Source organism: Dermacentor variabilis, chromosome 6 (genome assembly GCF_050947875.1).
Source record: "Dermacentor variabilis isolate Ectoservices chromosome 6, ASM5094787v1, whole genome shotgun sequence".
Classification (NCBI taxonomy): Eukaryota; Metazoa; Arthropoda; class Arachnida; order Ixodida; family Ixodidae; genus Dermacentor; species Dermacentor variabilis.
In genome coordinates, this window is record NC_134573.1 from 40,583,805 (window position 1) to 40,599,573 (window position 15,769).

Consider the following 15,769-nt stretch of genomic DNA (forward strand, 5'->3'; position numbering starts at 1 on the left):
GTATGGGCACTTCAAGGCTTCGTCGCCGCTGATCTTTCGCTTTCATGGCTCGCACAATTAATGCCCGCCCTAACTGCAAAAATGACATTCTGGTATTGTTAAAAAAAACAGACGAACATTTTACTCATAAGGTGGTGTCGCATTAAACTGGCGAAATATTATTTCGAATCCCTCCGTTGCGTTTAATTGACAAAACAAAACCTTGGCCGCCAGAAAGGGGAAAAAAAGCAATGACCGAAAAGATTCCCCCCTCTTTGAATTTTGCGACGAGAGCGCAGCGCGGTGATGTCAGTGACACGTGACGAATTTCGCAGTATATACTTTGGTGTATGGTAATTTTCGAGTGGTGAAAGTACTCGAAATTAGTCAGCGTTTAGCTTCTTTTCTTCTTTTGGCATTTCTTCTGGCGCCTTCCCTGAGAGATGAATCCCCCTAAATTTTCTTTTACCTTTCTGACTTTTCTCTGACGTGTACGACTATGTAACCATTGTCACGTGCACAAATCTTCCTCTCCCTTGCAGGTCAAGGCTGTTTGGTTCGTTGTGCAGTCGTGTGTGTCGTGCTATTCAGCAACTTATTTATCGGAGTACGCACAACGTCCTTGCGGCGTTAAAGCAGAGAGGGAGCACAGCAGAACGGACTGGAAGAAATTGTGCGGCAGCACCTGCCATATTTGTCAGTGTAAGTGAACGGCTGAACACTTCTACGGAAAGCTAGTGCATGCTTGGTGAAATAAATGTCGCGCTAGACTGCGTACATTTAATACAACGAGGGTATTTAGGTAGCGTTCGTTGCTTCATTCGGTCGTTCGGTAGGGAAGAGACCAGCACACCTGTAAGATTAGTACAGGTACACACGGGTGGCAAAGCCGATTCGCCATGTGTGCTCTCTCCAGCAACCGAGTGCCGGCATACTGCCACCCTCCTCTCCCGCAGAGGCCACCGGGGGAGGGGGGGGGGCGAAACTACAGGCAGGCCCCACTGCCTCCCCGGCCGGCCCAGCGCCGAGTCTACACTTTCGGACGCCCCATGCAACGCGCAACAAACAGCACGCACGTCTCAAAGCCCATCTCCGCAACTCGGATGCGCGAGAACACGTTTTACAGCGGTGCCTCCGCGTCGGCGAACCACCGAGCGCCAACCACGAAAGCGGACGCAAAGAATCTCTACTCGCCTTAAAGCACCAACCACGCGGAACGATTAGCGCAGAGCAGTGACTGCGTATTCTAAATCCATCAGTCACAAATAGAGGAGCAATTAACGATCGCGACGATGCTAACAATAGATCCATAAACACATCTGCATCGCCATGCACGAGAGCCGTAATCTTACATTCACAACCTGTTGCGCTACTTCGCGGGCATTTCCCTTCTTTAGCGCGTTTAGTCGTATATCAACAACAACAAGAACTTACCTCTGAGAGTTGTCTTTGAACAATAATCGTATCTTGCGCGCACCTGATTTTCCAACGACACCCGCCGCGGAGTGGCGTCGGGACGTTGCAGACTCGAGGTCCCGCGCTTCACCACGGTCGCATTTCGATGGCAGCGAAATGCAAAAAACGCGGTCGTGCATTTAGGGGCACCTCGAAGAACCCCGAGTGGTCAGAATAAATCCCGAACGCCCCGCTATACGGTGTGCCCTCATAATCATCGCGGTTCCAGCGAGTAAAACCGCGCAATTTAGCACCTATTCCATTTTCTTTCTTTCTTCGGCGCAGTGCCGATTTCCCGTCACGAACGGCATCGCGTATCAGCGTGAAACAGCGCTCCTCGCAGGAACGAAAGGAGGTGAACGTACGATGATTACGGATTAGGTATACAAGGTAAGCCCACGAAGGGTCTTAAAAATCTTTGCAGAGACACGTGCACTTAGCATGGTGGCTTTTCAACAGCGCCCCCTCAAGGTGCCAAGCCGTCAGGAGGGTAGCCAAGAAAGGTGGGAAAGGGCCCGTCCCGAAGTTTCTGTGCACCAGCTGGAACGGCCGGGCCCGGCAGCGACTGCGCAGGACCTGGCACAAAGTCACGTGCCGGGTGCACAGGTCCACACTAGCGGGGGAAAACGCGCGCCGCAGAAGGCGCCAACAAGTGGCGTGGCCACACTTGCGGGCGTCCCTGCCGCCGCGGCAGGAAAGCGAATCGCCGTCACCTGGATTCACTGCGAATAGGCGATGCTAATTCCCTTCGCGCGTGTGCTCGCACGAATGAATCTGCCGCTCCGCGTTGGTATCCCCAATCGGCGGCGAGCGGCCTGCGGCAAAAGAGAGCTCCGACACCCATCCGCTTCGCGGCAGGAAAAGTCGCCGATTTCGCGGCACGCCGCGCGCGTTCACGCCGCTAGTGTGAAGCGGTCGAGTGCGAGGGAAAGGTCGCGGAACCCACGCGCAACGTAGCGATCCCCTCTGTGTCGATGGCGGCCTGGCCCTCGGGAAGGCCGGCACCGAGGCCGCGACCGATAAAGAGAAGAATCGAAGATGCGGCGGCACTCTGTTATAGATCGCGAACAGCGGTACGGCAAGCGCTTTATGGCCGAAGCCCAAGCTCTGTCCTCCAAAAAGGAACTTTCAATTGTCGTTTACCGTCGCCACGCTAATTGTGTAATTTTTTAACTAACATAAGGTTTCTTTCTTTCCGTAGCATATGTGTGCATACGTTACATATCATATAAAATGCTGAATGCCTTCTTACTGTATGTTTACCGTTATTAATGTATTTTTTCAAGTGAGCTACGATTACATATGCATCTCGCAAACCATTTCTTTCTTTCTTTCTATTGCTTTTCTGTAACTTGAAGTCAATGATGTAAATCAATACGCAACGCTTTTAGGTTGTTTCATCAACATTAGTCGCAGCGCGCGTTCACTGCATTACGTTTGCCCAGATCGGTACCAGCTAGGCAACAATAAATTCTCGAGCACCCGATTCTTGCTCATTAAAAAAAGAAATTACGATGAACGCAATGAATAATTACGGTTCGGCAAAATACTAGAACATTTACGTCATTGAAAAGAATGCTTAACGCTTAGAAATGGGCTACAGAAAATGCTGGCATCTGTCACGCTTAGGTTTCACAGAATCTTTTCTCCCTCTCTTTCCCTCTTCTGTCTCGGAAAGTGTGAAGAACATCGCCGAAGGCTGTCGGCCACACCGACAAAGCATGTTAATGAGATCGTTGACCAACTGTCAAAGAAACGTACTGCTCAGCGAGGGATAGCAACAAATATAGCGTGAATGCCATTTATGTATATACAATTCGAGTACCCAGGATTTTGACACAGGAATTCGAAGACCTAGCAAATGCACCACGATACCACCTTTGTTATTGCGGGTCACATGCATGGTTTTGAATGAGTCAATAGCGACTTTTGTTTGTTCAAAAGAATTGAAAGCCCCCTGAAATGACCGCATTTTGGAAAACGAGACTGCACCAGTGCAAAGCGACAGCTGCCCTGGCCGCGCTTCCCGTGGAAGGGTTCCGGGACTGTTTCGCGAAGTGCAGGGAAAGACCGCCAGCGTGTGGAACTATACTGTTTCACGCCAACACAAGCGCTCGTTTTCTTTTAAAACGTGACCCCTGTTAACGGAGACGCGGCACGAATTGTACCCGACTTCTGTTTATTTAAACGTCCGAGTACCATACGATCAATGTGGCGTAGCACGTTTTGTATATTTTATTCAGAAACAGTGAATACACACAGACACGAAAACATAACTGGGTGAACGGATGTAATGAGCGTCCCCTCTGGAACGGGGCGGTGGGTTGCGCCACCAAGCTCTTGCTATTATAATGCCTAATGTCCTGCCTAGGTTTAAAAAAAAAAAAAAAAACACGCTGAATTACCACAACCAAATTTCATGTGAACTCTGATTTTGTGCGTCTCCGTTTTTTTGTCGTTTCCCTACTTTTCTTCCACCGATCTTCAAATCATTGTTTACCAATATTTGTTCAAACGTTGCTCAAACCAAACGTTCTTCCACCATTCTTTCAATCGTTGCGTGCAAGTCGCAGCTCAGCCTGCATCACGCGCGCAGTCCCTTCCCGTTTCGTTGGCGCAAAGCTATGAGCATGCACGTGCACAAGAAGGGAACACAAACGTGCGTCTCACGAAAAACACGTGAAAAAAAAAAAGAAACAAGCAGGGTGTATACCGAGTTGACATTTCCAAATTCCCTCACTTTTCCAGGTTTTCCTTGAGTGCCTTTGCAAAATTCCCTGAGTGATGCAGAACTATGTTCTATGTCAAGACTGGCTGAAACCATATCGCCCGATGCTGTCGCTCTCTAGTAAGCATGCGAAAACATTAAAAAACTACATAGTCCCATTTGAATACTAAAGAGCAGTGTTTGTTATTCAAAAAGAGAATAGAAGGGATAGGTTAGTAAAATGCACAGCAAATGTCTTCGAAAAAAAAATCGCAAATCAAGTCGGACATTCTCAAATACGAATAAAAAGCAGATGCATACAGAAGCAAATATTTCCCAATATGAGCTATTTCTATCAAACGATCGCAAGCTCAGTGGTATGAGGCCCGAACGTTGTCACAATTGAGATTCTCTCTCAACAGCTCGTAAGTCAACCTCAACTGTCCTGACATACTCTCAGCCCGCGCACGACGCCTCAGTGTTGCGTTTCACTGCTTTGAAGAGTTTATTTTCATTTGGATGAGGGACATCTGCATCTCGGCATTAGCCAACACCTTTTTCAGCTCAGGCTCCTTCAAAACGGCGGCAGCACGCTTCCTTTCCCGTTCATTCCTCAATGCGTAGGTCCTTTCTGTTCTTGTCCTCCTTCCGCAACTCGTTCGCCCTACAGACCACTTGAAGCATTTTCTTGATCAGTTGCACAGTACAAGTCTGATTTTTTTTAACTCCCTAGGGCCTCGAAAACTTAAGAAAAATCGACCAGTTGGAAAAAATAAATGCATGTCATTTACTGCCCTTAAGGCCTCAACCCCCCACAGGCACATTCGAAAACGCTCTGAAAGCCTGCCGGTACACGTATTAGGCATATCGGTGCTCGTACTGTGACAGGAAATACGGGGTGCACGCGTGTGTAATTAAGCAATACATACTGTGTCCCATGGAAATAGCCCCTTCCACGCTTGTTATGCTTCACTGCAACACTTTATGCTTCACCAAGTAACATTTGTGTACGAAGGCAAAGCTGACTTTCGGGAACCGGTATTATGCAACGCACGTGCTTTCCAAGCTTCTAAGATAACCGCGAGGACCACAAAGGCGGAGTCCGTGCCATTGCTGACAAAAGCGAATTCTTCCATTAAAAAACACGGCATCCAACGGCAAGAAGCTTCATAGCGAACGCCAAAGCACCTAGGCCTAGCGTTGCCGCCATGGTGACTACGGCTGTCAGCAGACCTGCGTGCGAGTGCGCCGGTTCCAGGCGGCAAGGTAATCAAAACGGCAGCAGTGGTGGTTTGATTAAAGGGGTTGGGACACCAAATTTTGAGGCTATAAAAAGCATGTTGTGGGCTGCTTCCGTATGCAAGGACACCCAGAACGAGGTATTGGACGCTGCAAACATTTCAAAATAATTTTAATTCAGCTCCAAAAAGTCATTAAAAACTCCTTCTCGTAGTCGAGACCCATAGCTGGCGCGGCAGTTACTACGTCACAGAGGAGGAACGAAAATACCCACGTCATAGCACACTAGCACAAAAACGTGACGTATCATGAGTAGCGATGAAATGCTGAGCCGAGCGACCGAGCATAGCCTCCACTATGACCGAGCTACAGGCATATAGAAATCCTTTCTTAATGCTAAGAAGGGGTAAGGCGTGCAGACACGGACACGACAAGAGAGAAGTGGACAACACGAACGCCGCACGGCGGCCCGCGAACGTCAAACTGCATGCGGCGAGTTGCCGTGCGGACGGGCCTTTGCACGTTTGAGTGTAACACTAGCTGGCCGACTCCGAAAGGGACCAGGATATGCGGTGTTCGTGTTGTCCGCTTCTCTCCTCGCATAGCTGCATAGTTCGGCAGCTCGGAGCGGTCTCTCGTTCGCTTGGCCTTTCTCAGTGTGAGGGCACGTCCACGTTGCCGGCACGGAAACTCGCCGCACGCTGTTTGCCGTTCGCGGGCCCCCCTTGCGACGGCGGTTTCGCTCGCGAACGGCGAGATTTCCTTGCCGTAGAGAGGACGGGCCCGGGACCCATTTGTGCGGCAGCCGTACGGCGAAGCGGCCAATCAGCGACCGAGGAGTGGTCACTCTGGCACCGACGGCAGCTTCACCGCCTCTGATCGTTCGGCGCCGCCGATATCGTCGCTAGGCCTTTTCCGGTTCACTTAAAAGCTAAAGCTTACGGCGCTTCGGAATGAATCACCGACTCTCACAAGCCGCAATACTTTCTTACCGTTGTTGTCGCTCTTCGGAATAATTATAATAATCGCGACATGCACTTCGAATCGCCAGTGGTTGACCTCTGCTGGCAGAGCACGCGTTTGCGCGAGCAGACGACGCAGCATAGTTTTACGTCACTATTTTTTGTGGCCCACGTGACCAAGCCATGTTGAGTTTTCTCCTCTGACGTCATAGCTTCCCCCGGAGCCCAGAAACCGAAACCGAAATCGCTCGGTATAATAATGCTGTTATTAAATTATTTATCGGATATATATGAATCCCGCTGTGTGTATCGTGCTCCCTGAAGCATGACGCAACGTTTGAATCAACAAACTCATGAACGAAAATGTTGATGTCTCCACCCCTTTAACGCCGTTCCAGACCTGCGGTCACGGGAAAACCTCCAGAAAGTAGTACGGCGAAGAGTTCTTACGTCCGAAATTTAAGACGTTCTGATACACTGACTCTATGGAGTACGTGGTGGTGCCGCGAAGCCGTCCAAATTATCGGGAACCCGGAAAGTTGGTCGTTGGCTGTACACTGGAAACTCCTCCAGCCGACGACAGGACGTCAAAGACTATTCATAACGATTCCTGTCTGTTACTCGAGCCAGCATTACCTGGACTTTCGACCCTTTCAATAAAATTACAGCTAATTTTCCCTGATAGAAGCACAAATTCCCTGAGCTCTCTCTGAGTTTTTCCTGACTACTTAAAATCCCTGCGAATTCCCGATTTTCCAGGTTGCTAGACACACTGACAAGGAAGGACTGTTTGACTTGGGATATGCCACCATATTTGGGACATTTTTCGCTCTCTCAGCAAGTCAGTGCTAATGGACACGTGACCGGAAAACGAAGGCGTTTCGAACGGGGGCGCCAAAAATAATCGCCGTGCTCGAACGTTCCACGGCTGATACGAGAATATCAGAAATGCCGTAATGCTGGTTCTATAAACGTTTGCAGTTTTCTTTTACAATAAAGAATCTAGGTCAGTAACAGGTGCCACTGAATAGCCTGTGTTTTGTCAGAGATATTTAAGAAACAGGTTAGGGCTTAATCATGGCTTGCAAGTCCAGCTGCCGCTTCCTGGCCAATACCGCTGGGGTATAACCACGCATACGAGAAAAAAAAAAAGAGATAAAACCTTCGGGAGTTTATTTTACGTGAACGAGAACATCCCATTTACAAGCGCGAAAGTGCCAGAGGCAAGTCAGCCGGAAAAAGCGGTCGTCTCGTACGAACGCATTGCGACACCGCTGATGCAACAAACACACTGTGAGTGTAACATTTCAGCGACGCAAATCACATCGCCACTTGCCTCATGTTACGCGCAGAAACTAGCTGGACCTTCTCTCTCTCGACATTACGATCGCATACTTCGTCATATATACCGTAAGCAGCTGGGCTGTACAGAGAGCGCCAGCTGATCTGACGCAAGCCACCTGTAAATGTCAGTGTTCTGCCGGCTGGACGACGCCTGCGTGTAACTGAAGCTTACACATTCACGTTAAAAGCAAAAAATAAAGCAAGCGCAAAGTAATTAAGCCTATAGACACCAAATCGAGATATCCAATGGATACACTAAAATGGTGCCGGTGCGCGCGGCCGATATTCCAAGCACTTCGCTGAAGCGACGGCACAAGCGCTTTTTCATGTTTGCATGGTCGTGTTTTATTCGTATCTCAATGTGCAAGATGTAAGTAGTTTCCTCCCCTGCGACTTTATCCTCTCTCTTGCCTCCTTTCCCTTCCCTCTAACAACACCCCACTCAGGTATCAACAACAGTGCGGTCAACATTGATTTGCCTTACTTTTCTTTATATAAAACAGAAATAAAAAATATGTTACTTAGTATACTACTACTGCTACTACAGTGAGCACCGGTATGCATATGCCAACTTGTACCATCACAAAACGTGGCTAAATGTGGGCAAACAAGAGAAGCCTCAACCCGAAAGCAAACGTTTCGACAAAGGGGACTTGTCCCATTGCGCCCTCGCTCCGCCTGCCCGTGGGCCCTTTGTCGTGTTCGAAGTTGCACGATGGCAGCATTGTCACGCAGATCGACCTGCTCGCTTTCAACCGTTAGCTGCAGCTGAAATATCGCATGTCTAACAAGAGACGATCAGACCAGTCGCACCATTCCTCTCACAAGGCTAGAGTTTCACGCCGCTTTCGAAAACGCGCGTGCGCCACGAACGTGCTGCGCATAGCCACGCCTACTGGAGGATATCAATGACTCCTCTTTTTTTGAGGAGTCAATACAGTTACAGCACGCTGTTACTAATTAAAAATGTAGAAAGTAAAGTCGCTTACCCAAGAGCTGTACACAAGAGGAAATAGGCGATCAGCCGGCGTGAAGGCAGTGAAGGCCGTAGCAGCAACAGTCGCAAACAAGTGGCACAGGAAGCGCTGTAAATGCTCGTGCTTTGAAAAGCGCGAACGGGCACGACTTGGCGCGGTGACCTTGCGACAATGCGCGCTAGCTGGCGCCACTATTGAATCAATATTTTACAAATAGTGAAATTTACATACAAGGATCGAGTGCAAAAATGTGTCACGCTAATTTTATAAAATGAGTATGATTGTTAATATTCTTGGGCGAAGATAAATAACTGCCACGAACACAACACATAAAAAAATCTTCGCCACCCAGACGCGACATCTGGCAGCCACAGCGGGAACCGGCTACAAGCATCCCAGAGGGACTGCGGACTGCGGTCCTTCCGGATTTTGGAGTTTTTTTAATCGCTTCGATCGTAGCGATGTGTGGACGAGGAATGTGACCCCCGGCCCGAAAAGGAAGGATGGAGCTGTCGCGCTGTAGGATCAGGCGCACCGGATGCAATGCCCTGAGAAGCTGTTAGTACGCTTTTTCTCATCCCTCGCCGTGTGCTGCACGCCCAACCACGGCGCGCGCGCGGTCGCATTGCGTATGTCTTTCTAATCGGTTCTCATTCGCCGCGCGAGCGGGCCTCCCATCTCCGCCGCCGCCGCTGTCAAAAGCGCGCCGCCGTCGGGCTGGCGGCGTGCGCTCGGCGTCGAGTACTCGGCGCAGGTGCACGATGTGGCCCACCCTCCCTGCAGCTTCCCGTGCGTGCATGCCGCACTGATGGCCAGCGCAGAGATCTCGGCCCGAGCGTCGGGCATCTGTGCGGAGGAAGGGGAAAAAAAAAAACGCGGAGACGAAGGAGCGCGTACGGCCGGAGCTCATCTCGGCGCGCGGGTGGGACGGGCCGCTTGCGCGCGCCCGACTCCATTGAAGCGCGCGGCGACTGGCGATCTCCAACGCGCGATTCGAAGATGTGCGTACGCGGTGAACTGCGGTCTGCGGTTTCACGACGAGGCGGAGCGTGCAACGCGCGCGGCCCGCACCGTTGCGATAGAGGCTACGGGCGCCGCCGGAGAGTGCAGGCGATCGCGCTTCTGTAGGAGCCGAGCAAACTCTGCATGCTGGCCGTAATTGCGAAACAGTGCTCGATCGGGACCGCATCGTTTGCTCCTCCTCGATCCACTCTCTCCGTACGTTCGTGGGTGAAGAGCATATTACATCGACCTTTCCATATATACATGCGCTCCGGCTCCGGAGCGTACTACATACACTCTCACATATACTATGGTTACATCGATTTTCTTTTTCTTCTCTTTCCGACCACCGCCTCGAAATCTTCAGGTTTCTATTGCACCGTGGGCCTCATCTGGGCGGACGGCGACTGCGTTTTCATCACACCGCTGCAGCCGCCCAAAAACTCGTCGACCAGTCATCACCAGGTCCACTTCTGCCGTCATCAGGTGCTCGGCTTGTTCAGGCGAGTGTGACCTAATTTTCTCTCGTCGCATCGCTTGGAGTGCGTCCTTGCCTACGTACGTGATATCTCCCGAACCACGTATACCGCTTTTCTTACTCCAGAACAGAGCACAAAGCGCAGACGTTCTCTCGGGACGCAAGAAAATATACAATAAAATCGTACTCGATCGCCCAGCAGCGCTTCACATATCCTTTCACGTCGGGATCGCGCACATATATCGGCGCGCGTGCTCGTATTGAATAACTTATGGGCCAGTTTTTGATGCCTCAGTGGCGCTATAAAAGAGCCTCAGGAATACTTCCAGCTATTTTATGTCCCTTTCTTATTTCTCTGCGTTGTGCATGCGGATCGATATCTAAAATCGCATATCGATGACCGTTCGTGTGTGAGCGCGCGCGGACGTGTTATCCGCGTGTTTTGTGCGGAGACGGATGGATGAAATGGTCCGCGGGAAAGAAGAATCGCGTGTTCATTCCAGAGGCCTGCATTCCTCCCCATTTTGGCCCGATCCCGTGTGAAGCCGAGGCTGCGCCAGTGCCTGTTTACATCCTAAACCGTCAAATCGCGACGACGGCTTTGCAGAAAGCGTGCTCAGCCACAGTACTATGTGTGGTGCGGTGAAGTGTCTTTTGAGTGCAAACGTTACGATGTTCGCACAACCTCCGTGGCGTACGTACTTACTTTACGCTCACACTTGAAGGCGGAACGTTAATAAAATGCTCGAAGGTAAAATACATTGATGCGAATATGTCTGCCTAAAACGTGGTTTAGTCTTGCAAACGAACTTTTCATTCACTAGGCCTAAACTTCGTTTGGGGACTTGCACATGTGTGGAGGAATGTATGCTATGTTATAATACGATGTGCGACATAGTTTTGTGTGTTATTAGCGCCTATCCATTATATTAGAGAACAGTGGCTTTGCAAATCACTTTTTTCTTCTTCTTGATTCGTCATGCTGTGACGTCGTGAGACGTACGGCGATTAAAAATTTGCCTAATTTATATGCTGCAGATAAGAAAATTAACTGTGTGCATATTTCTTTTTGTCATCTTAATTATATATTTGTTAAAGATACATTCAGCTCTATTGTAAAGACTACGTGCTTTTATATTCCGCGCAATCAAGGAAATTGTAGACTGTACAGGAAGAGCATAGATTTGATCAATGGCAACTGCTGGAGGATATTCATATTTCTATTATGCACTTAATTGAGATCAATATACCCAGTAATTGCAAGCAACGGATACCGGAGTCTCAGGGCTTACATCCTGACTCACGAACGCGTGATATTTTCGTTGCCATGTGCTTTGCAGTTGAGGTGAGCTTTTCATGTTGTAAATTATATGAGGAACATTATACTGAAACTGCACATGCATGGTTAGGCAACTACATAACTTCCCTCATGGATTCAGTATATGTATCACTTTGTCATATCAATGAAACATTGCTTGCATTATTTGTCAACGAAAGCTGCATTTAGTATTATATACATTATATATGAACTTGCTACAATCGGGAAATTGTGCATTCACCTAGGAAACATATTTAGCTGGGTAGTGAGAACACATCAAATGGGTAATTGAGCTACTGAGTCAAGTAACAACAAATTCTATCTGGTATTGCTAGATATATTTTTTACTGAAGTAACCGATGGATTTGTTTATTTTCAGTGTTAAAATATAGCCACGAAATCTTTTTATTTTCTTCAAAAACAATATATTTGACATTGTCCAGTGACATTTCATATAAGTTGAACTTCGGTATATTGAACACAAACTAATGAATTATCAGACATAACGAAGTAAATAATGCCTCACCGCTGTTACTAGTGCAAATTATGTGTGTTTATAACGAATATCAGATATATAATGAAGCCAGATGCTACTTTGTTATATGCCATGCCGATGTGCCAGATACTACTTTGTTATAATGGCCTTCAACTTACAATTGTCCGTCTGACTCCATTGTTAACATATGTTTAACATTGTGCATGCTTCAAACCATCTGCTGCTTGCATTTTCGACTACAACTGATTGCATTCAGCATTGTAGCCACCATCAAGTTAGTGAGGGTAATAAACTTATGTAATTAGCTGCAGAACTGCTTGTTTCATTTGGCAATTGACAGAAGGGAGTTGTGACAGGTTGACTCATAGCTCCTGATGGCTATCAATGAAGACTCTCGGAATGTCATTGACCTTCTTTTTATAGTGATATGAGAATTATTCATTCTTTTTGAACTAATTACCTTTATTTTTTCGTATGCTTTGCATATATGTAGCAAAAAACAGTCAGTTGGCATAGTTACATTCCTGTGAAGCTATGGTTTCTCATGTTTTTTCGGTGATATTTCTGAGCAAGTAATTCTGCCCATGGTTCACCTGATATTTAATATTGACCCAGTAATGTTATAAGTGCTTCATTTTATCCAAGCTTTCTTTTTATTTTTTCTCACTTTCTTTGTTTGATCAGCTTAGAGTGTCTTTTCTGTGCATGAAACAAATGTCTTGTAAATAATGAATACCACAACAAAGTATATTTGCTCATTTTAAATTCTTTTCTTTTTTTGCAACAACTATAGTAGCTTCCAGACTGCTTTTGCCTAATTCTAAGCTGAATAAGTGGTACAGTATGAAAAAAGATGTATATGAAGAATGGAATTGTTATCAAAATCTGGTGCACGTAGAAAAAAGAAATTTGTGAGCAGCACTTCGTGAAAAAAATATGTTTTCCACATTATCTATTGTTATCTTGATGATGTATATTTCCCAGTGCAAGATACTAGCATTGCCCTCTTCTTTAGCTGTTTTTACTCCAACAGTAGTTCCAACAGCAGCAGTGCTATGGCTGTTGCTATCTATATATATTCTATCCAAATGAGAAACCGTATGTATCTTCATTTTACCATATTAAAACTATAATTACATTTCAAAGATACAGCTTTTGATATAGTCACTCAAAACTAGTTATGGTCTGCAACCACATCTCTCAGGTATGCAAAGCCCCCCCAGTTCTTGACGTCCCTTGACTCTTTATGGCTTGGTCAGACAGCTAATATATGTAAACCATGTGGTCCCTGAAGTTGGACATACACACTAATTAACACCCTTCTCATCCCCGTAGGTGCTTCCAAGGGGACCATTTTGAAATTTGCTTTTACCTGTGCATATAGATCCACGAGCTGAATGAGGGTGACAGGAAATGTTCTGGTAGCATTCATAAGCCCAACGTGTCTCGTTCGTGTTCACAGCTAGTTCTGCCATCATACCTCTGTTCTGACTCTGCCATTCATTTCAAAGCTTTTCCCAATCTCATACACTCTTACTGAACTTGTGAAAAACATGTAACACCAGCACAATTTACTCTAGGCCTCTCTACTTCAAGCTCGGCCCACTGCTGACTTATACCCGTGTCACACAGTCACTTTCAGTAGCGATCGGGCCTGATCTGGATTGAAATTCTCAACCGTGATTGGTTTGGTTCCGCTGCTTGTGCAAATGAACCAGTCACAACCGAAAAATTGGATCGAGCTTGATCACAATAGAAAATGCACCATGGGACGTTGGTATAAGCTGCAAGTTCATTGGTATCAACATTGGTCCAGCCGAACTAGTGGCTTTGGCTGAGCGTGGGGGATGAATTTCGCAGAATTAATTGGTGTTAGTTGCAGCAAGAAAGTAGGAGCAAGGATGATGATGATAACAATGATGAAAAGATGGCGGAGAGGACGCAATGCACAAAGGGATCAAGGAAAGGTAAACTGTTTTCTTTTTTTTTTAACTAAAAACTGCGGGTGTGCAAATATTTGAAACTTTGAAAACCACATATATTGGCAAATTCAATTGGGTCTTTGAATTGTATAGTTACTATTCGTAAATACAAATGCATATATTTTGAACAGTTTTAAAATATTTTATATCATTAGTGGTGGATGACCAAACATAAGGTTGGAGCAAAAGTGCAACGAATTTCTTCCCAGAATAGACGTAAAACATGAGAAAGTCACACAGCAAGACACTTAGGGAAGCAAAGCTTTATGGCTAAACTGCTGTCATTTGCACTGACTGAGGATTCTTGTGCACACAAACAAACTGTTTATTTGTTCTCGATCCTTTACTTGTGCTTTTACTGAACAACGCTTCATAATGTGCAGTATAGTGACAGAAGCTTGAAGACATGCTGAAGATACTAAGATATGAATATCCTTTTTATTAATGGTGAAATTGGCCTGTTCTATATCTAAAAAAACATTCGATATGCAATTCGATTTGCTTCTGGCTCTATTTAGCTCATATTTGATTCATTCTCAAAAATTTCTATTCGCACACCTCTAATGGAAGAGTAGCAGGAACTGGAGCAGCTATCTGCACCTGTCTATTAATTATCAATGCAGTGAACCAACAGAAATTATGGCGCCTTGATCAAGTTAAAATAAAAGGTCAATGTTGCGCAGCCTTTATTGTCTCCTTGAACACATGAGTCTGGCATGATGATGTGTTTATGTACACTATTCTCATACATGTCACAGTGAGCACTATAACTTGCCAGTTATGAGTCCCCAAACAAGTGGGATGTGTCTGTCCTTATTCACTCCAGGAAACTAGTTCCTGCGTCAGTTCCTGCATCAGTGACTGGCACATAAAGAAAATGCCTCCATTACTCAACAACAGTGATCATGCCACGGTCGCGCACCACATGGACAAACAACCCAAACCACCAGCAATGGAGGAGACAGGTCAAAGCACAAGCAGTTGGTTTAAGAGGGACTAAAAGAGAGATTTTCCTGACCTTCTGTCCAAAGTACAGACTTTCCAAGAACCAAGTGACTTCTGAAAACTTGGCCACTTCTTTTAACCTTGCCTTTGAGAAAAAACATGACAGTAGAGTCTGTCAAATTTTTTTAGGGGGGGAAGGGGGGCATACAAAGTGATTGCAATGTCACCAAATCTCAATGGCGTGACACTTTGTGGCTTGTCTATAGTCTATACTTGAATATTGCCCATGCAGCAAAAATTTCTATTCCTGGACACATATAGTCTACATGTACTGCACACCTACCAACTTTTACGATTTTATCATGAAATGCTGGATTTTTTAGCGCTCGTCTGTCTGTGTAATATCTACACAAATATTTTACTACCTTTTCATTTTTGGGGCATTTTAGGCCAAGAACAACTTGAAAAAAAGAAAAAGACATGCAGTTGCTAAGTGATCTTGATGATTCAATTTTTCAGACCTATTGTGTCTGTTCTGCCTATAAAAAACTATGCAATATATTTGTATAATGGGTTCTGTGGCCGTGACAAGTTCGTGTTCTCTTTTGTTTCATCTCTATCATACCTGTTTCAAAAAGCTCTGTGAAACCTTTCCACGATCATTTGCTTATGTAATCTGATTGTGGTTTTTGTGTCTTTCTGCATGAATGTTTTTTTTTTGTTAACAGCAAGTAAAAATGCATGTTTTCTGTCAACCACTATGATGCTGCCTGTGTATGAGGTGGCCAAGTTCCCCTCAAGCTGCAACCTGCAGCTTTTTCGCGTGGTCTTCGTCACAACTTTGTTGCAGCATAAACTTCAATACAAATCAAATTATACAGCCGT

At 46.3% G+C, this 15,769-nt stretch overlaps 2 protein-coding genes across 6 annotated transcripts in view; one reads left to right on the top strand and one right to left on the bottom strand.

Annotated features, from left to right (window-relative positions):
* LOC142584750 (glutathione S-transferase 3, mitochondrial-like) overlaps nucleotides 1-8,832 on the bottom strand; it is a 74,262-nt gene extending 65,430 nt beyond the window's left edge. The window contains exon 1 of the mRNA XM_075694978.1: nucleotides 8,676-8,832. The gene's annotated coding sequence lies outside the window, so the exon portion shown is untranslated. The remainder of the gene's footprint in view (nucleotides 1-8,675) is intronic.
* A 214-nt stretch (nucleotides 8,833-9,046) lies between these two features.
* Nucleotides 9,047-15,769, top strand: part of LOC142584752 (WD repeat and coiled-coil-containing protein-like) — a 70,295-nt gene continuing 63,572 nt past the window's right edge. For all 5 annotated transcript variants that reach the window (XM_075694980.1, XM_075694981.1, XM_075694984.1 and 2 more), the window contains exons 1-2: nucleotides 9,047-9,221; nucleotides 10,033-10,168. In XM_075694980.1, the coding sequence (XP_075551095.1) occupies nucleotides 9,167-9,221; nucleotides 10,033-10,168 (191 nt within the window). In that variant the 5' untranslated portion in view covers nucleotides 9,047-9,166. The remainder of the gene's footprint in view (nucleotides 9,222-10,032; nucleotides 10,169-15,769) is intronic.